The sequence below is a fragment of the Danio rerio genome, chromosome 22 (assembly GCF_052040795.2).
Source record: "Danio rerio strain M-AB ecotype USA chromosome 22, GRCz13ab, whole genome shotgun sequence".
In the NCBI taxonomy this organism is placed as follows: Eukaryota; Metazoa; Chordata; class Actinopteri; order Cypriniformes; family Danionidae; genus Danio; species Danio rerio.
In genome coordinates, this window is record NC_141042.1 from 4,892,501 (window position 1) to 4,908,259 (window position 15,759).

Consider the following 15,759-nt stretch of genomic DNA (forward strand, 5'->3'; position numbering starts at 1 on the left):
CTCTGGTTGGTTTACCCAACAGGCCTCCAATTCTCCATTCACATGTGCTCTGTTTGCCAAGCGCGCCTTTGTCAAACACACTCTGGAGCACGCATGCATGGGGAAGCAAATGCTTTGAATCATGGATGCGCCGTTGCATGCATATTCAAACACTTTGGATGCCCGTTGCCGTTTTTGGAATGACGTTTCCCTGATTAAACACGCAGTGGAGGCCCAGTGCAAATATTGAGCGTTTAGCACCACTTTTGTCCTATCGGCTGTACATATGTGTGTGTGTATGAGTAGAAATGAGGTAACACAATGTGGCAGCTCATGCAAACACTCCAGAAGTTCCCATAAAAAGGAAACGTTTACGATTTGAACTCTTAAACCTGAAAAATCGCGGTAGTTCCTGCAGTCCTTTTTCGGTAACAGTACAATACTTGATGAATGAATCTAAATACTGAATGGAATAAACCATTTTGACCCCAGTTTGCATTGAGATATCAAGGCGAGTGATCATATCTATCTTAATCATCTACAATGCAACGCAACGTCTTTCTTAATCGTCTGCAATGCAACGTTTTTTGTGCATTTGAAGACCGAAATGTCATTTCACAAAAAGTTAAAAATGAGATCGTTCTAATATTATCTGATTGTCCCTCCAGTACGAGTGGGTGCGCTAATTTAAGGCTCTGATTTACGTCAGTGTTTCCCAACCGTGTTCCTGGAGGCACACCAACAGTGCATATTTTGGATGTCTCCCTTATCTGACCCATTCATCCATTCAGGGTTAGGAGTCTCTTCTAATGTTCTAATGAGTTGGTTCTGGTGTGTTTAATCAGGGAGAGGTTGAAAATGTGTACTGTTGGTGTGTCTTTAGGAACAGAGTTGGGAAACACTGGATTCCACCCAACTTTGGTGGAAATCAACGCTGACATGAAAGATCGGCAAATAAAAACAAACCCCAAAATAAAAAACTTGACGGTATATGGACACAGTCTCTCAGAGCTAACGCCCTGCAGTGAAGGGCATAGGGGTCAAGGGTCAGTCTCAGTGCAGGTGGATGTGCAGCTTGATGCGCAGTGCGTCGCCGATTTCCCCTAGCAAGTAGTCGCTGTCGTGCTGGTCCTCCATTTGCTGAAGTTTGCGCGGACCGAACAGACGCAGGCTGGCGATCTCCAGCCGGTACAAACCTGGAGCTGGTGGCCTCCGGCCCAGGCGCAGCACACTCTTCCCGTCACGGCGCTCCAGGATGCGGAAGTGTTCGCCCTGGTTTCCGTGCGTTATGACGTAGCGCACGTGGTGCTCGAGCGGCTCCAGGGCTGGAAGCAACTCAAGAAGTGGTTCCTTGTTTAGGAGCTGCGCCAGACTCAAGTTCATGGGGATGGAGGTCTGGATGTCCATGCTGGCCATGCTCACCGTCTCCTGAGGGCGGGAGAAAATATTTCAAAATGTTATAAAAGGTAGTTGACTTTTGACATTTAAAAATGGGCCGACAATTGGGTCAAATGAACTGATGTTGGGAAAAATGTCCATCTAAAGTCAAGTTCTGACTTCAAGAAATTGTTTACAGCAGGAATGTCTGAAGTCGGTCCTGGAGGGCTGCTGATCGTAGCTCCAACTCGCTTCAACACACCTGCCTGGAAGTTTCTAGTATACGTAGTAAGAGCTTTATTAGCTTGTTTAGGTGTGTCTGATTTAGGGTTGGAGCTAAACTCCAGGGGCCTCATGTATCAACGCTGCGTACGCACAAAAACTTTTCATACGCCAGGTTTCACGCTCAGAATCGCTCATGTTTGGATTTACTAAAAATGAACTGAACGTGGGAATGTGCGCAGCTCCATGCCAGCTTTATGGCTGGCGTACGCACATTTTTTGTGTGTTTCTGTTTTATTTCCAGTGGCGACTCCTAGAGGCAGTTGTGTTATCTAGCAGGTATATAAGGTTTCCATACCGTACAGTTGACCAGCTAAACATTAAAGCGCAATTTGCTGCGGTCGCCTGTTTTCCCAATGTAATCTGAGCTATCTACTGCACGCACATTGCTATAAAGACACTATCTGAAGATGAATTTGCATGCGTGAATCAGAAACATTTCCAATCAATAAATTTGGAAATAAAATATGATGCACAAACTTATTATTGATTCCTACTTGTCTTTCTTGTGATAATTAGTTGGCAAAATCTGATATGTAGCGGGGGGAAAAAAGAAAGTTCATCAGACGCTGGATTCGAACCGAGTTCATGCTCGAACGTGTCAAAACATGTTGACTTGCGTCTTACGAGCTGCGCCACTGAGACTGTTAAGGGTACTGCAACATTTTACACCTATAAATCACACTATTTCTTTTTTAATTCACTCAGTGCGATATTCAGACCCAACTGTGTTACCCGCATCAGCTAAACTCTCCCCACTCTATTTATTTTTTTTAATTCCGGAGGACAAACTTGCAAATAACACCGCTTTTCTCCAGTCTACCTCCGAAAGCAGCACCTCCAATTCACATTCTGTTCAAAGTTTCTCTTGCTTGCTTTTGCCGTTGCTTTTTCGTTGGGTTTTGCCAAAGTAGAGTCATTAGCATATTCATACGGGGGAGGAGGCAGGGAGGGGTTTTGTGCTCGTGCATGTTGCGCTCAGTTTCACGTTCATTTGGATGTACAAAAGAATATGCGTGGGATTCGGCGTACGCAGTGTTTCATACATCTGAATTTTTTTCTGCGTACGCACATTTACAGCTTTGTGCGTACGCAATGTTTTAGTAAGATTTCCAGGCAAGTCTTCGTACATGAGGCCCCAGGACACCGCCCCTCCAGGAACTCCTATGTTATAAGGACAGCCCATTGTGTAAAAAAATAAGTTGTAACACATTAATCAAAAAAGTCAAATCAAAGTGAATTGGATGCGTTTTAGATGCATATCTAAAATGTATCCGATTAAAATCCATATTAGAAAGGTAGCTCTTTGTTGATATGAAAAAATCAGATCTTGGGCGTTTACATGTGTGCGACAAATTCCATTCTTTGGTGCAAGTATCAACATGACTTCTTTATATGTTTTATTTAGGGTTAGGGGTTAAGGTCAGGGTTAGCGGTCTACATTTGGGCATAGTGAAAATTACCTTGAGCTCATTATCATCAGCATTACGCCTGTGACGGCCTTTCTTTCCCAGGTCACCGTTGATCTTGCACTCGTAGCAGGCCTCAGGTGACAGCGACTCTTCATCGTCTCCTCCCTCCGAGCCAAACTGACCCTGGAAGCCCACCCCATTGATGCAGTGCCTGGAAATGAAAAGGTAAAACATTTTAGTCCACCCTATAGTTTTCCAATTCATTCATTTCCAATCGTGATTCTGGAGGACCAACATCATGCAGAGTTTGGCTCCAAACTTGTCCCAAGATACTTGCATAGTGCTTGGAAACATCTAGAAACATATGAAAACTCTAGCCCATGCTAAATATTCCTTGACTAAAATAATTCAGGTCTTCAGGATTTGTATAAACTTTCAGGCTGGTATTTTGATCTACTGTACTTCACAGGTGTCAATTCCAGGTCCTGGAGGGCCACAGCTCTGCACGGTTTTGTTTTAACTCTTATTAAACACACCTGATCAAACTAATTGAGTCCTTAGAAACCTTAAGGTAAGTGTGGTGGAGCAGGGTTGGAACTTAATTATGCAGAGCTGTGGCACTACAAGAACTGGAATTGACACCTGACAGCTTAAATACTGACCCTTGTCCAGCTCGGTAGAAGCCTCCTGGACATCCACACAAGTATCCGCCATCTGTGTTGGAGCATCCATAGCTGCAGGGGTTATTACCCATGGAGCATTCATTAACGTCCTGACAGCCCCCAGCAGTGGCCTCAAAGTCGAAACCTGACGGGCACACGCATTTATAGCTGCCCAGAGTGTTATAGCAAGACGCCGACCCACAGACTTGGTTTCCAGTGCATTCGTTCTCATCTAGGTAGGGAAGGAAGATGCAGAAATGAGAACCATTCAGCAGCTGAGCTTTCTTGTCGAGTCTTCCAAACACAAGTACTGCACTTACCCACACACTGGTTCCATTGGTAGTGTTGAACGTAACCCTGTGGGCAGCCGCAGCGATATCCTCCCATCATGTTTTGGCAGCCATGTTGGCACCGGTGGTTTCCACCGCATTCATCGACGTCTGTAAGAAAACAGATTTGTAGAAACTGATCTAATAGAAGTATAAATGTTTCTATTGGGATTCTGGGATCGCGCATAGGCTGTGTCTACACTAGAAGTCTTAATGCACAGATCTGATCCTTTGGCCCATATCCATTTTTTGGTCCTCCTGTTTACACTTGATCTCCTCTAAGATGCCTGTGTATTTTAATCTCCCATCCAAAAAGATTCCAGTCATTCATTATGAGCACAATGATTGACCCTTCAATTTTACTGTGCATTCACATGGTCGCCTTCAGAATTTGCTCTGGCCACCCTACCAACAGCACTGCTTTTTCAGCATCGTCTTTTAATATTGTCTTCTATAACAAACCAATCAAAAGCTGTTCGTGTAGTGAAGCTTACAAGCTCATGTTTAAGTGCTAGTCTGATTTCAACATGCTGTCTATAGAAGATGTTTGATAGCCTTGGTCTTCACGGTAACGCTAACTTGGGCACATCCTACATTATTAACTGTGACGCCCAAAGCAATAATCAACCTCTGCTTTCGTTTTGATGACTTGCTGCTGAACTGCGTCATATCTTAAAACCATAAAGTTGACCTCATTTCAACACTTCTTCAAGACCACACCATCCAAAACGAGCCCCGGTGCTTTCGCCAGACCTTGCCATAAGCTCCCGTTAAAAACAAATGACTTTAGGCTACCTGGGGTTAGACGGACATTCGTTCATTTATTTCAAGAGTTTACACTTAGATAATGCTCGACTATGATAGCACGTTTGGCATGCTGTCCCAGGAGAAAACCCTGAGCTTGGAGATAATAAGCCCAAGGTTCCCTCCTGCTTAATGAGCATTAGGAGGGGTACGACATCAGGTATTTCTTGAGAGTCCCCTACTTCGTTTTTTTTATACTTTGATTAATATGGTGGTTCTAATTGATTCAGTATGTATGTGTTAAGTGCTTGTGAATGTTATAAAAATTTGCGTATGTACATTTTTAGACTGAGGGAAACCGGAGTACTCGGGGAAAACCCATGCAAACACGGGGAGAACATGCAAACTCCGTGCAGAGAGTACAGACTGGCTCAATTACAACTTGAACCTTTGGCCCTCCCGCTAATGATCTGATATGCTAGCTAATGATTAGCGATTAGGATGTAGTTGATTATAACACAAGCTCGTCTCGAAATTAGTTTGTGAAACTTCACTTTTGGCAGAAGTGCATCTAACATCAGTTAATTAGTCATTCATTTATTTTCTCTTCGACTTCGTCCCTTTTAATAATCAGTGGTCGCCGCAGTGGAAATAACTGCCAACTTATCCAGCATATGTTTTACACAGCGGATGCCCTTCCAGCTGCAACCTAGCATTGGGAAACACCCATACACTCTTGCATTGACACAAATACACTAGGGCCAATTTAGCTTACCCAATTCACCTATACCGCATGTGTTAGGGCTGGAACCGCTATGAGGAAACCCACACCAAGACGGGAAGAACATGCAAACTCCACACAGAAATGACAACTGGCCCTGCCGGGGCTTGAACCAGTGACCTTGCTGTGAGGCGACACTTGCTGTGCATATAGCCCATTGCAAGTCCAAATAGAGCTATTGATCAACAATGATGCTAATCCTCTCCAAAAAACAAAATGGGACACCAACCATCACAGTTGAGTCCCGTGGCATCCAGAGAGAAGCCCTTCTGGCACTCGCAGTTGAAGCTGCCGGGACTGTTGAGGCAGGAGGCACGGGACCCGCATATGTTCGGCTGATTGCTGCATTCGTTGTTGTCTACGAGATGAAGCATAGAGGCAATTTTAGCTCCAAATGACCTGCTCAATTATTTAGACTGGAGGGGCTAGGCGTGCTAGCGGGGCGCTTTGAGTTCATATCACTCACCTATGCAGGCCGTCTGGTGCTGTGTGAAGCCCGAGGGGCATTTACAGGTGAAACCACCGATCGTGTTGACGCACAGGAACTGACAGTTGTGCTGCTTGGTTGAGCACTCGTCCAAATCTGGGACAAAAAAAAAAAGCAAGAAGTCACGTTTAATAATAGAACGCAAGATTTGGGGTTCAATATGGACGCTTTTCACAAGATTTCGATGACACGTTTTGACTGCCACCAGCTTCTTAGATCTTTTTCTAAAAGTCGTCAAACGTTATTGCTTATAAGCTAATTGAAATGCAGAAAATGGTCGCACAAAAACGTAACGAATGATGATTTATATGAAAATAGATCCTCAATACAAATGTTAATTAACAATATTATAACTTAGTAGAGAGTACACTTGGTAGATGAAACTTAGACTTAATTATTTCATAATAACTGTAGCTAAATATATGATTCAGCAGGTGGAGAGTCAAAAATAGGTGTAAATATTTTTAGAAAATAAGACAAAATGTCCCTAAATACACACGCGCACATTATACTTTCAGGACACAATGTTCCTAATTAAACACAAACACATTTAAAGATTTTTATCATTATATAAATCGGTTTTCATTAAAATGATTATAATTATTTTTTAAATGTACCCGCTGTCCAAGAATCACACACATGCACAAACAGCTTATAACGCGTCAACGGAAAACATGAAATGGCATCATGAGCCTTAAATTGTGAACTAACCTTTGCAGGTCTTGCCATCCGGCTGTAGGATGTATCCTCTGGGACAGGAGCACAGGTAGCTGCCTTCAGTGTTCTTGCACAGGAAGTTACACGGTTTGGGCGACTGAGAGCATTCGTCCATATCTAAAGAGAAAGCGTTTGAGTTATATTGTAATATCAGATAGTATAATACAAGGGTAATAATGCATCAAATAACACACTTTTGGAACAATTGTGCACCTTTTGTTGTGTCTAATAAGGCCGTGCCTCTAGGATTTCACAATTCCGCAATCACAGAATTTAACGCAAAGTCAAGCAAATGAAGCAATTTTATGCAGCTTTCTAATTTTAAATTGTCTCAGATTTCCTGCATATTTTGGCCTTTTCAAATTCCCGCTGTGCCAAAGAGCGACGTCTATTTTTGCATTCATTATAATATTAACAAATTGATATTATGAGCTCATCTGGTGTGCAAAGCATTAAGTTGTCAATACACACTTGACGTTATCGCAATGTGTATAAAAAGCCACTCTGAACTAGGCCACATGAGTTATCAATCACTAAACTAATATATTGTATATATATATATGTACATATTTATGTGTCATAAGTAGAGCCAGACAGAATCTGCAGACATTTTTTGCTATTTCTGCACAGAATTGTTAAAAACCTGCAGATTTCTGCAGATCTGCAGAGTTATTTTGGGAGTTACACAACTAAAATCTTAATATATGAAAAAAAAGTAATACCTTTTTAACTTGTAGTTCATGTTTACGATGCAAATCCAATCAGATCCATTTTATTTGGTACACAAAGCAAATCTTTCATATAATATCTATACTAAAAGACAGAAACTATTACTTGACAAACTGTAATATAAATAGTTTTATATTAGTCAATAATATTACTTAAATTACACACCTTTACACAAGTAAATAAACAGAATCAATGATGGGCTAAAAATCTGCGGAAATTTGTGGAATTCTGCACGTGCAGATCCTGTGTGGGCCTAGTCATAAGCTTAAACTTTTATTGATATATATATATATATATACATACACACACACACACACACACACAACTGTTCTGTCTGGTTCTTGCCGTGCAATATTCTGCAAATAGCAGTACTCGTCCAGCTGTCTAACTCTTCACCCTTGTGTATTACTCAAGGGAGCGAGCGAGCAAGCATGTGTATGTATGCGTGTGAATGAGAGAGCGTGATGCTGTGTGTCGCTTGTTTGTTGCTGTCTATGTGTGTGAATGAGAGGGTGTGATGCTGTGCGTCGCTAGCTTGGTGCTGTCTATGTGTGTGATTGAGAGAGAGCGCGTGATGCTGTGTGTCGCTTGCTTGGTGCTGTGTGTCTAGGTGTGTGTGTGTGTGTGTGTGTTTATACAGACAGCTTGTTATAGGCTGTCTGAACTCTATATCATGTATCTGGGCGTTTTTTGGTTTTGCTCTGTTGTTCGCGAACACATCATAAAAAATGGGGCGGGTCGGACAGCAGGACAACAAATGCTGAATATAAGTGGGAACGGGTGGGTTCGGACTTAAACCTGGCGAGAGCGGGATTAAAAATGTAGTCCTGCGCAGATCACAACTTCAAACTACAGCTTATTAAATCGTTCTAAAACGAGTAAGTGACATTCTAAGTCGATCTCTCTCTGTTTTGTATGTTATAGTGCTGTAGTAATATTGTCATCTCCCGACTGCAACAGAGAATCACTCGTAGGTATCTCTGTAGACTGATGGCATTTCATGCCGTTCAGCCTTATAATCTTAAAATGTGAGCAAAATCAGCTGTTTTGTCATCACTTTAGACATTACGCAAGAGAATCATTCAAACACTAGCTCTGAAGTGATGCTGGTGAATTATTTACAGTTTCTGTTGTTCTGACGTCAGCTGCAGATGTGCAGAAATGGCGGAAGAAAGTAGTTCCTCATACAAAAGACTATCCTGTTGTATAAACGCAATATCACACTCGATGTGGCTTAATATCGTCACTGGAGGGACACTAAGGCATATATATATATATATATATATATATATATATATATATATATATATATATATATATAAAGAGAGAGAGAGAGAGAGAGATGCAGTAACCCCACACACAAGGAGCATTGGGGAGTAATGGAATACATGTAACTAATTCATTACAATTAGGTTAGAAAATGGAGTAAATAAAGTATACTGTGATGTATTGAAGGACTTGTTTTGGACGTACCAATGCAGGAGGTGCCGGTGAAGTCATTGGTGTACCCAACATTGCAGTGGCAGCGGAAAGAGCCCACACTGTTGATGCACTGGCCATTCTTACACAGGTTGGGCATCACCTCACACTCGTTGATATCTGCGAAACACAAGCAATAAAAACGTTGATTGAAATGTTCATTGAGTTGCACATCATTGCAGGACTGATCTTCATTTAAGACTGATCAGATGTTTTCAGCTTCTGCACTGCTTTATAAAACTCCACATTGTGTTTGTGAATGAATGAATGAATGAATGAATAGTTGTCTGACCTCTGCCGTCAGTGGTGTATCCGGGGCCGAGCGGACACATCTTCTTGTACTGGATGGTTCCAGGCAGAGGACAGAGTTCACAGAGCGAGCCCCAGCCGCGGCCTCCGTTACAGCAGCACTCAGACTTGGTGACGGTGTTTCTGTTGGTGGACGACTGCTGGCACATTGTCTGCAGGACCTCCGTGAAGCAGAAGCCCTTACGGTTATCTGGCAATCACAACCCAAAACAGCAGATTTAGCAGTGACGCACAAATCTTGCTTGTTTTTTTATATCGTCGATTCTGATTGGTCTTGTTTTAAGAATACAAATTGGCAACTACCATTTCAAGATAACTTTTTCTAATTAAAAAGCACGTAAAATTTTAAAATTTGACTTTTAGCTTTGTAAAATTATGCTACTTTTAAACATCTGAAAAAAAAAACAGGATACAGGCTGAATGAAAAATGCTAATTCACTTTCGTCCAGTAGGTGGCATTTAGAGAACAGCAGTTGAATGCTTGATTTTGATTAGCTGATGGACATTCTAAAGTAAAGGTCTGCATTCCCGACCAGATTTCTCGCGGCATGAGGATACATTTCCGAATAAAACACGCTAGCAATCAGTAACTCTGGCGTAATTTTGAACAGGAGCGAGCGGGCTAACATTATATTGCATTCCCGAGTCCTGACATTATTTAGAACAGCATATCTGTGACTTTCTCATTCTTATTGAGCACCGCAACTAGGGTTGTAACGGTATGAATTTTTTACGTATGATAATCGTCTAAAACAATACCACGGTTTGACGGTTTCGCGGTATACGGTATTAAATAGTAATTCTCATAGCAAAGACCCTGAAAAGAATAAGAACACGTTTTCTGACTGAACAAAGGTTTTATTTCAACAAACTTTTGAAAGAACCATTTTAATAGAACTATAGAAGTCTTTTATAAAAATAAACTGAAAAATCTCCCATTTTAATAAATTAAATTAGAAGGAATAAACAAGCAAGGTCTTTTAAGATTAGACAAAAATAAACTTAAACTGTCCTTCCTTATAAGCAGGATAAATGGGAGACCAAAAGTGCAATACCAAGTTTATGGCTGTAAACATGTATTTAAAGCGTTGTTTTTTTCAGTCTAGGTTGTGATGAAGAAATGTAAGCATGTTGAGATTTTCAGGACTTAATCTTGACCGCTGAGGTGAGAGAATGTGTCCACTTGTACAATGAACAAATAAAAAAATAATAAATAATGTGTCAAAGTCCAAATAAACATGGTGCAAATCCTCAGTAAAAAAATAGATATAAATATTTACTATACTATAAATAGTTACATAACGAAACTAGATTCAATATGGAACATCCTTAGGTTTTATGTGCCAGCATGGATATGGTTGTCTGTGGATATGGATTTGGATATGGTTGTCTGCAATGCAGACAAACAGCTGCACCTTCATTTGTGTCTTTTGAAAACAGCAAGAGCAGCAGTTCGTCTTTGCTGTGTCACTGTTTTGTCATGTTTCTGTGCTGCTGTGCATGCAAAAGTACTTAGTATGAGAATTATTTCATGCAAAACTTTTTTTTTTTTGCGTTTTATTTAGCCGCGCAGAAATGTATGCCTATTTCTCATTCCGTGTTGTTCAAAAAGCTCAGTGTTGGTCCACAAACAAAAGTGAAACCTATGCTTATTGGTTGTGATATAGCGAGTTTGAACCAATCTGGGCATGGAGGAGGGACGATGCATCAATGTATCATGTCTGGTTTGTCCGGAGACACAGTGACGAGCGTTTCTTTGTCAAATCAGCGTTGTCAAATTTTGATGACGTAACCGCACTGATTCCGGAGCCTCTGAAAGTCCGCGTTATGGTATGTGATACAGCACTGGAAAGCTGAGATTCTCTTCTTTATGCCAATCTTTGAATTGTATGAATAGGATCAGCGGATCAAAAGTTATTAAACATTTAAGAGCAATACTTATTTTTAGCCGCGGGCGGCTGTCTCGGTCTTTAAGGGTTAAAACCGTTGATATGCAATTGTTCATGGTATGATAATCGTGCACGTTCAAATCGTGGTAAACCGTCATACCGGTATATTGTTACAACCCTAACCGCAACAGCCAGTGCTCACGTCTGTTACCGATGCTAGAAAAAAAATCCCCTAAGCACAATGTGATGATACCTCAAAGTTTTACCCTTTAGCACACTGTAAGTTAAAGAAACTCAAACCATTTGAAAAAAACGATTGCAACAAACCATTTAAGTTCAAAAACTATAAAACTACTATAAAACCCAATGCGTTAAGGCAACTCAAACCGATTGCTACAAACCATTTGAGTTAAACTAATCTATATGAGTACTCTGAACTTACTCCATTTAGGTTGAAGTAATGAGGTATTTAAGAACTCATTACCTTCAACTCTGAGTTTAAAACTCTTTTCAAATGAGTAGAATAAACTTTCAGTCAATTTTGAGTTAACAGCACTCATTTGATAAAGTTGACTGTTTGGTTTTACAGTGCTGTCACAAGACTGGAACCTCAAGTTTAAGGCGGCACTCATGTCTTATTACAAAGGGGCAAACAAAACTGCTATTTAGCCTACAACCGTTGCACAACCTACAGTTTTATCTGTTAGCGCTCCCTTTTTGGTAGTACCCAGTATGAACGTGAGATTTTAGAAACTAGATCTAAATTTAGCAGGAATGGTCGGGTCAGGTAGAAAATTATTCTAAGCGGGCAGCGGGTAAACAAAGTCTGAACATACAGCAGGAGCGATCAGGTGCGGAAAAAAACCTTGCGGGAGCGGGACAAAAAAAAAAACAGTCCCGTGCAGACCTCTATTCTAAGGTGTGTGGTTATTTTCAGATAATTGCATGACTAAAGTAGTTCCGGCAGGTTTTGTGCACATGACAGCTTCCAGTTATTTTACACTCATAAATCCCATCAAAACACAACTGATAGCTTTGGATGAGATGTGTAAAAAACTAGTGCTACACACAGGAGCATTTTGAGAACAAAAACCTTACAAATATCTCAAATACAACATCTGAACAGTGACTTTAGCTGTGGGAACTGGAGTATAAGCGGAATAATGCACTCCCAGCTATTGAATTATCAGGAAATAATGCATCCAGTATCTCGACAGCCCGTATTCAACTATTCCTTACATAATTACACTAGCTTTAAACCTAGATCTTCAATATATAGTGATTTCTCTGCAAAAGAGATTAAAGGGAACTTATGCAAAAATCACTTTTATAAGGCGTTTAAACACAGTTGTGTGGCTGCAGTGTGAACATAATCCACTACTAATGGTAAAAATGTAATAATTGTATTTTTTATGTTCACTCTTAATGAAAACAGTCTGCAGAAACGCTCTAATTGGCATTTTCCCATTTGTCATCTGAAGGGAAAAGCCCCACCCACTAGTGACCATCTCTCCCACATTAGCATAGGACATTAGTCTTGTTTTTGAATCTGCCACTATGCTGACACACAGGCATTTGTAGCTCCGCCCTCTTTTGAAAAGAGCTTATTTTGCATTTAAAGCGACAGTCACCAAAACACCGCAATTAGAATCAAAGGGGCCTAAAAGGGTCGGTTTCAGAGAGTTAGTTGTGTAGTTATTTAAGCTGAAACTTCACATAGACACATTAGGGACATCAGAGACTTATTATTCATCTTGTAAAAAGGGACATAATAGGTCACCTTTAAATTTAGAGGAAGAAAATGTGGACTAATATTGCTTTCTGCTGAAAGATTGGAACAATTGATGTCTTTACTGAGTCTTTACTGATTTGATACTGTAACTTTCTGACTAATGTGCGTCAGTAAAAGCAGAGTTAAACTAAAAATACTAAATGTATTTCCGGTTTCTGCCGGGTCAGTATTGTGCCTCTATATTTTATTTTGGTTTTACACTCGAGTCTTCAAATGTGAGTCGAATTGTCCGCTTTCTCTTACCGATGCACTCTGTGCCTGTTGCGCTGGCTTCGAAGCCCTCGTTGCACTCGCAGCGGTAACTGCCCACCGTATTCACACAGCGCCCATTCTTGCAGATTCCTGGTTTACTGCGGCACTCGTTCAGATCTGACAACAACAACACACACACAGGTGAACCACAGAGCTGATGCACGCTAATGCAAATACACGACTAGCTATTAAACATTACAAAATTACTCCAGAGCCTTTAAAGTACATTTGAAATCAAAACTAGCCGTATTGGTTTTGTTAGCACACATTGCTAGTTTTGTGGTGAACAATTCCTCTGAGCATGACATTAAGCAGAAAAAGAAGACCTGTTCTATCTTTAGAGCGTTCCTTTAGACATATTTGACACTTTCACACCTCACACACACACACGCTGGTTTCTCACCCATGCATCCCTCTCCATCAGGGCGTCGTGTCATGCCGGGTGGACAGATGCACATAAAGGTGCCAATCTGGTTTTTGCAGGCCATTCCTCTGGACGCGCAATCATCCAGACCTTCAGCGCACTCGTCCTGGTCTGAAAACACAGACTGAGTGTTTATTTAAAGCCGAACATGCCCTGTATTTTTATATGTTTATGAATAATGTGAGAATATACAATCAGAGTACAGTACAAAGAAGAAAAATGTAAATAATGACATATTCTTTATTTTTTGGGGTTGACAATTTTTTTGGGTGGTGGTTTGTTTTCACCTCTGCACATGCGGTTGTCGTCACGCAGCACATATCCTGTTGGACACATGCACTCGTATGAGCCGAAGGTGTTGACGCAGCGGAAAGCGCAGAGAAGAGGATTCACCGCACACTCGTTGATGTCTGCACACAAAATACAGCAGATTGCAACAAAAAAACATTAACAAAGTATGGTTATGTCGTAAAATATTTTAAAATGTGCTTTAATAAATACATTTTTTAGTCTCCTCAGAAATTTGCAGGGACATTTTTAATATCTGAGGCCAAAATTGCCTGTTTTTGTGACTCCTTTTGTCAAAATGTATGGCATTATTTGCTTAAATTCTTACAATTTGGTGTGAAAATACACAAACCTTTTAGAAAATTTTGGATCTCAAGATAAACTTTTACTCTTTTTAAAGTTTTCAGTACATTTTTTTGTAAGAATATTTGGATTTATACGGAAAAGAAATAAAACTTTTACATATTTGTAAAAATGTGTGACTTTTTTCTGCTCATATCTTGGCCATACCTTCACAGGTCATCATGGGTCCGGGTTCAAATCCCTCCTGACAGGAGCACTCGAAACCTCCAGGAACGTTTGAGCATGTGCCATTTCCGCAAGGGTTTCCAATGGAGCATTCGTCAGTGTCTGTGAAGATGAGAAAAATCAGGATCAGGAGCTGTGATTACAGGTGCAGTACCTCATCATTTGGCTGATACTTTGATTTAAAAGCAAAACTATTATAGGGGATGAACATATTTTGTAATAACCAGTGGGATATGAACCTACAACCTTCCACGTTATTTGAGAAAAGAGAAAATATTAAGCTGGAAAATGTATAGGACATACTCCTATTCAAAGCAACATTACTAAAGAGATAATCCTGAAGGCATCTGAACCTACAACCTTGCACCTTATGTGCTTAGGATGTAGTTCTAACTATAATAGCATATTTACTGGGTCATCTTTACCATAACTAAAGGGATTTGATCTAACAACCTTCAACTTTAAGAGGTTTAGGGTTATGGTATGGAGGGGAATAAGCTGCTGGGAATGTTTTGTTTGTAATGTTTTGTACCAATGGGATTTGCACCTAAAACCTTCCACTGTACTTGAGAAAAGAGAAAATACTATGCTGTAAAACGTGTTCTTAGGACATACTTCTATTTATAGCAACATTGTTACAGCTATAATCCTAAAGGGATCTGAACCTACAACCTTTCACGTTAATTGAGGATAGTATTGCACTGGCAACTTATGTGCTTAGGAAGTATGTTTAACCACAGCAACATATTTACTGGGACATCTTCACCATTACTAAATGTATTTGATCTTACAACCTTCAACTTTTAGAGGTTGTGGGTTTTGGAGGGAAACAAAGCTGCTGGAAATTTGTTGTGTATAATAACCTATGGGACTTGAACCTAAAACCTTCCACATTATTTAAGAAAAGTGAAACTACTATGCTGGAAATGTATTAGGTACTTAAATCATACTTTAGTTCAAAGCAACATTATTACAGAGATAATCATAAAGGGATCTGAACCTACAACCTTCCATGTTAATTGAGGAAGGTACTGCACTGGCAACTTGTGTGCTCAGGATGTACTTTTAACCTTAACAACATATTTACTGGGACATCCTTACTTTTACTAAATTTATTTGATCTTACGACCTTTAACTTTTAGAGGTTGTGGGTTTTGGAGGGGAAAAAAATCTGCTGGAAATGTGTTGTGTGTAATAACCCATGGGATTTAAACCTAAAACCATCCATTGTATTTGAGAAAAGAGAAAATACTATGCTTGAAATGTATTCTTAGGTTCTTAGGACATACTTCAATTCAA

The 15,759-nt window shown here is 40.3% G+C and overlaps 1 protein-coding gene across 2 annotated transcripts in view; it reads right to left on the reverse strand.

The window, feature by feature from the left end:
* fbn3 (fibrillin 3) overlaps positions 1–15,759 on the reverse strand; it is a 126,981-nt gene that overhangs the window by 564 nt on the left and 110,658 nt on the right. Inside the window, exons 53-65 of one of the 2 annotated variants that reach the window (XM_087303197.1) lie at positions 14,443–14,562; positions 13,932–14,054; positions 13,624–13,755; positions 13,212–13,337; positions 9,271–9,477; positions 8,973–9,098; positions 6,765–6,887; positions 6,033–6,149; positions 5,796–5,924; positions 4,033–4,152; positions 3,713–3,944; positions 3,102–3,261; positions 1–1,407 (exon numbers count right to left, since the gene is read on the reverse strand). The exon at positions 1–1,407 is cut by the window's left edge and continues 564 nt beyond it. In XM_087303197.1, coding sequence (XP_087159323.1) covers positions 1,033–1,407; positions 3,102–3,261; positions 3,713–3,944; positions 4,033–4,152; positions 5,796–5,924; positions 6,033–6,149; positions 6,765–6,887; positions 8,973–9,098; positions 9,271–9,477; positions 13,212–13,337; positions 13,624–13,755; positions 13,932–14,054; positions 14,443–14,562 — 2,090 coding nt within the window. In that variant the 3' untranslated portion in view covers positions 1–1,032. The remainder of the gene's footprint in view (positions 1,408–3,101; positions 3,262–3,712; positions 3,945–4,032; positions 4,153–5,795; positions 5,925–6,032; positions 6,150–6,764; positions 6,888–8,972; positions 9,099–9,270; positions 9,478–13,211; positions 13,338–13,623; positions 13,756–13,931; positions 14,055–14,442; positions 14,563–15,759) is intronic. The other variant, NM_001135790.1, reaches the window with a different exon arrangement.